Raw genomic sequence first — 3563 nt, 5'->3', positions numbered from 1 at the left:
AATTAATATATAACTCTTAGTGAGCTCATTTTGAAAGAATAATTCTCACATAAAGATGGCAGAAAATGAAGGAGAGAAAAACAGCAATTGGATAAGAAGGCAATGGAAACAGTTAAGAGTACAGAAAAGGAAGAAAAACCAGAGACTGGGAAAAGATGAGTAGAAAAATGGAATTACCAGACAACAAAGGTAGGAAAAGTGATTTTATTTTCAATTTAGTGATTGAAATGAATCAATTTTCAGAATCTGTTGTCTATATTATGCATTGTTCAGGAAGGAATGTACTGTATTTTTCGCTCCATAAGTGGGTGGAAATCTCAGTGCATCTTATGATGCAAAGACACATAATTTGTACCTCCCCGTAGAGTTGCATAACCCCCCTTGCAGCCGCACCACCTTTTACAACACCGCCCGCCCACTGCCGCTGCAGGACCACCTTTTTAAAACAAACACCCACCCGCCGCCACCGCCGTCCCTTTTCAAGCAGCCTGGTGGTCCTGTACCTTTTTAATCATACCCTCCTGTACCTTTTAAACACCACCCCCCATACTTTTTTTTTTTTAAACCCCGTACCTTTTAAAATTCTTCCATCCCTCCCTCAATGGCTCCGTACTATTTCCGGCAGCAGGCGCACGAGTCAGGAGCGCGGAGGTCAGGACTTTCCACGCTCCCACTTGGCTCAATGCTGCTTTCTGAATGGCTGGCAGCAGTTCTTACGGGACTCACAAGAACTGCCAGCAGCATTCAGAAAGCGGCATGGGGCCAAGCGGGAGCGCAGAAAGTTCGCGGCTGACTTGTGCACCTGCTGCCGTAAATAGTACGGAGCCGTCGAGAGAGGGAAGGAATAATTTAAAAAGGTATGGGGCTTAAAAAAGAAACAAAGGTACACAGCAAAGATGTCCCGATCCAGTACGGTTGCTGTGGCACATCTGAGAATGGCAGAGACAGCGACACCTCCTGAAGTTTTTCAGATATCATTTGTGTTTCCAAATGGCGATAAGTATGAAGGAGAATGTATCAGAACAGCTTCTAGAGTGCTTGAGAGGAATGGTGTGGGAACTCATAAAACTCCTAATGGAATTATCTACAAGGAAAACTGGATGAATGATAAGATGAATGGCATTGGAAGGCTTGAACATCCTTCAGGAGCAGTGTATGAAGGAGAGTTCAGTGACAACATGTTTCATGGAACAGGGGCCTGCACTTTTCCAAATGCAGTCAAGTATACAGGAAACTTTTTTGAGAACAAACTGGAAGGGGAAGGAGAGTTCGTAGATACCCAAGGTTTAGAGTGGAAAGGCAAATTCCATTTTACAGCAGCACCAGGACTGCAGCTGAAGCATAGAATGTAGATGCTCTGTACTTTTACTAAATAGAATACATCCTTCTGCATGGAGCTGTAACCAGCACTTTCAACAGCTATGGGGATTTGTTTAGTTCAATTAGTCTGAATTCATTTTGTGTAAGAACTTATATTGTGACTATAGTGGGTGTTTAAAAGGGTACAGGAATATGGGGATGTTTTAAGGTACTGGGGGGTACATGAGGGGTATGGGACCTGCCTGGCAGTCACTAGACCACTAGGCCTGCCTGTCTGTCACTAGGCCTGCCTGTCCTGTGCCCTGTCCCTGCCTACCACTAGACCACCAGAGGGGGGGACAGGGTACAGAGCCTGGCAGGGAGGGGGGACTGGGTGCAGAGCCTGGCAATGAGTGTAGAGTTGGGTACAAAGCCTGGCAGGGAGAATTTGGTTCAGAATGTTTTTTTTCCTCCTCTAAATCTAGGGTGTGTCTTATGGTCAGGTCAGGTGCGTCTTATGGAGTGAAAAATACGGTATTTATTTCTATTTCTCTGGTGCTGTACTGCATGCAGAGCCTGGCATCTTAGGATTTTGTTTGTGTATATTAGGACTTTTAGTTTGTGGTCCTGTATTTGCATAGGGTTTATTTGTGTTTGGTGTCATAGCCCCAAGTATAAAGATATTTGTAAGCAGTTTGTCCAGGTTTTGGAAGGCCTCCAAGATCAGAGCCGCATCTGAAGGGCCACTGTGCATGTGCGGATGTCGACGTGATGACATCATATGCATGTGTGCATGAGCATGATGTCATTGCATCAACGTCCATGCATGCGCAGAGGACCTCTAGACATGGCCCAGAGTTCGGGGAAGGAAACATGAGGTTCATGTGGGGCTGGGGCTGGAATGGGGCAGGGCTGGGGGGAAGAACAGGGCAGGACGCCAGTGCCCTCTTTCTTAAAAGAAAAAAATCTGGTAATCCTACTGTGGTGTGTTTGGATGAGTGTCTCATTGAAGGACACCCTAGTACAAATAGATTGGGGGTTTATGATGGGACACTGTGAGGCTGTTCCCCACTTATTAAGTTCCTGGGCTCTCCGTAGGAAACAGCTCTGATGATTGTTCTCCCCTGGAAGCAGTTGGGAGAACTTGGTTTCCCTGGGTGTGGAAAGAGATTACAATTCCTGGTTGAGGTAGAACCTAAAAGTTGAAGTGGAGTTCAAGATCTGTTAGGGAGGGGTGAAGCCAGGAGGCTGCTGAGGGAAGGACCTATGCACATATTCTATTCCAGGGTTGGTGCTTCTGAGGTCATGCTGGGTCTAATTTGTGATTCATGCATAATGGTAGCTTGGTGAGAGGAAAAAAGGGAGAGCCTTGAAGCTGCCTGGACCTGGTTAATGTAACTGTTGGACTGCTCCATCTCCTGTAAACATACCCTGTGGACTTCCCCTGGAATTTGACTCCTGGGCAGGGGCTGGGTTTTGATTTGTGAACTGATTGAAAGGGTTGGGTTTTGTTATGTGAACAGGCAGAGAGAATGTGTGTCTGGTTACACCCGGGGTGTGGGGGGGATAGGTTTCATACTTAATATTGCAGAGATCCATGGGTGGGTGGAAGAGGTGTAAATTTTCCACAGCACCTTGTTGGTAAGGTCCATGAGCTAGCCAGAAGCTGCCAAAAAAACCCAAAACTTTATTTTGTCCCTAGTTTGGACTTTGTTTTACTGACAGAGATGGTAAATTCAGCTTAGTGGCCTGTACATAGGGTCTAAAGAAGATTTTGTCAGAATGCTGAACTGTGTTGATTTACTGTACTTGCCTTGGGAGGCTGACAGTCATATCTACTCCTGGAAGTGTTGGTTTAAGCTTTTATTTTTTTCTCCTTCTTTTGGTCCAAGTCCAGATGGAATGTTTTGTTTGGACTGAGCTGAACTGACTTTGCAATGCTGAGTGGTTGTTTACAGCCTGGACTCTCAGCTATTACTGGGCAGTGGTGCTTGGCTGAATTTGTTTAAGGAACTGTATTATGTTTTGTACGCTGTCTGAATATTAACCTGCTCAGATAACCTTTTTTGCACTTAAGTGTGGATGCATTAAACCAGGGATGCCCACACTTTTTGGGCTTGCGAGCTACTTTTAAAATGACCAAGTCAAAATGATCTACCAACAATAAAATTTAAAAAAACTACAAAGCACACTGTATGCATAGAATTGTTAATTATCATTCCTATTCCGGGGTTTTTTCAAAGAGGTCAAAGCAGATGACTCTA

General features: G+C 44.9%; 1 protein-coding gene across 1 annotated transcript; it reads left to right on the top strand.

Annotated features, from left to right (window-relative positions):
- Positions 1-896: 896 nt before the first annotated feature.
- LOC117367842 (MORN repeat-containing protein 2-like) lies at positions 897-1389 on the top strand. The gene has a single exon (XM_033960862.1). It carries the CDS (start codon positions 897-899, stop codon positions 1350-1352), a length of 456 nt encoding a protein of 151 aa, XP_033816753.1. The 3' UTR covers positions 1353-1389.
- The last annotated feature ends 2174 nt before the right edge of the window (positions 1390-3563 follow it).

The sequence above is a fragment of the Geotrypetes seraphini genome, chromosome 1, assembly GCF_902459505.1.
Source record: "Geotrypetes seraphini chromosome 1, aGeoSer1.1, whole genome shotgun sequence".
Taxonomy (NCBI): domain Eukaryota; kingdom Metazoa; phylum Chordata; class Amphibia; order Gymnophiona; family Dermophiidae; genus Geotrypetes; species Geotrypetes seraphini.
Note: the sequence above shows the minus strand (reverse complement) of the source record. Positions and strands in the feature narration are given on the sequence as shown.

Coding starts and splice junctions, on each gene's coding strand:
- LOC117367842 (XM_033960862.1), top strand. CDS start 897: ATGTCCCGATCCAGTACGGTTGCTGTGGCACATCTGAGAATGGCAGAG.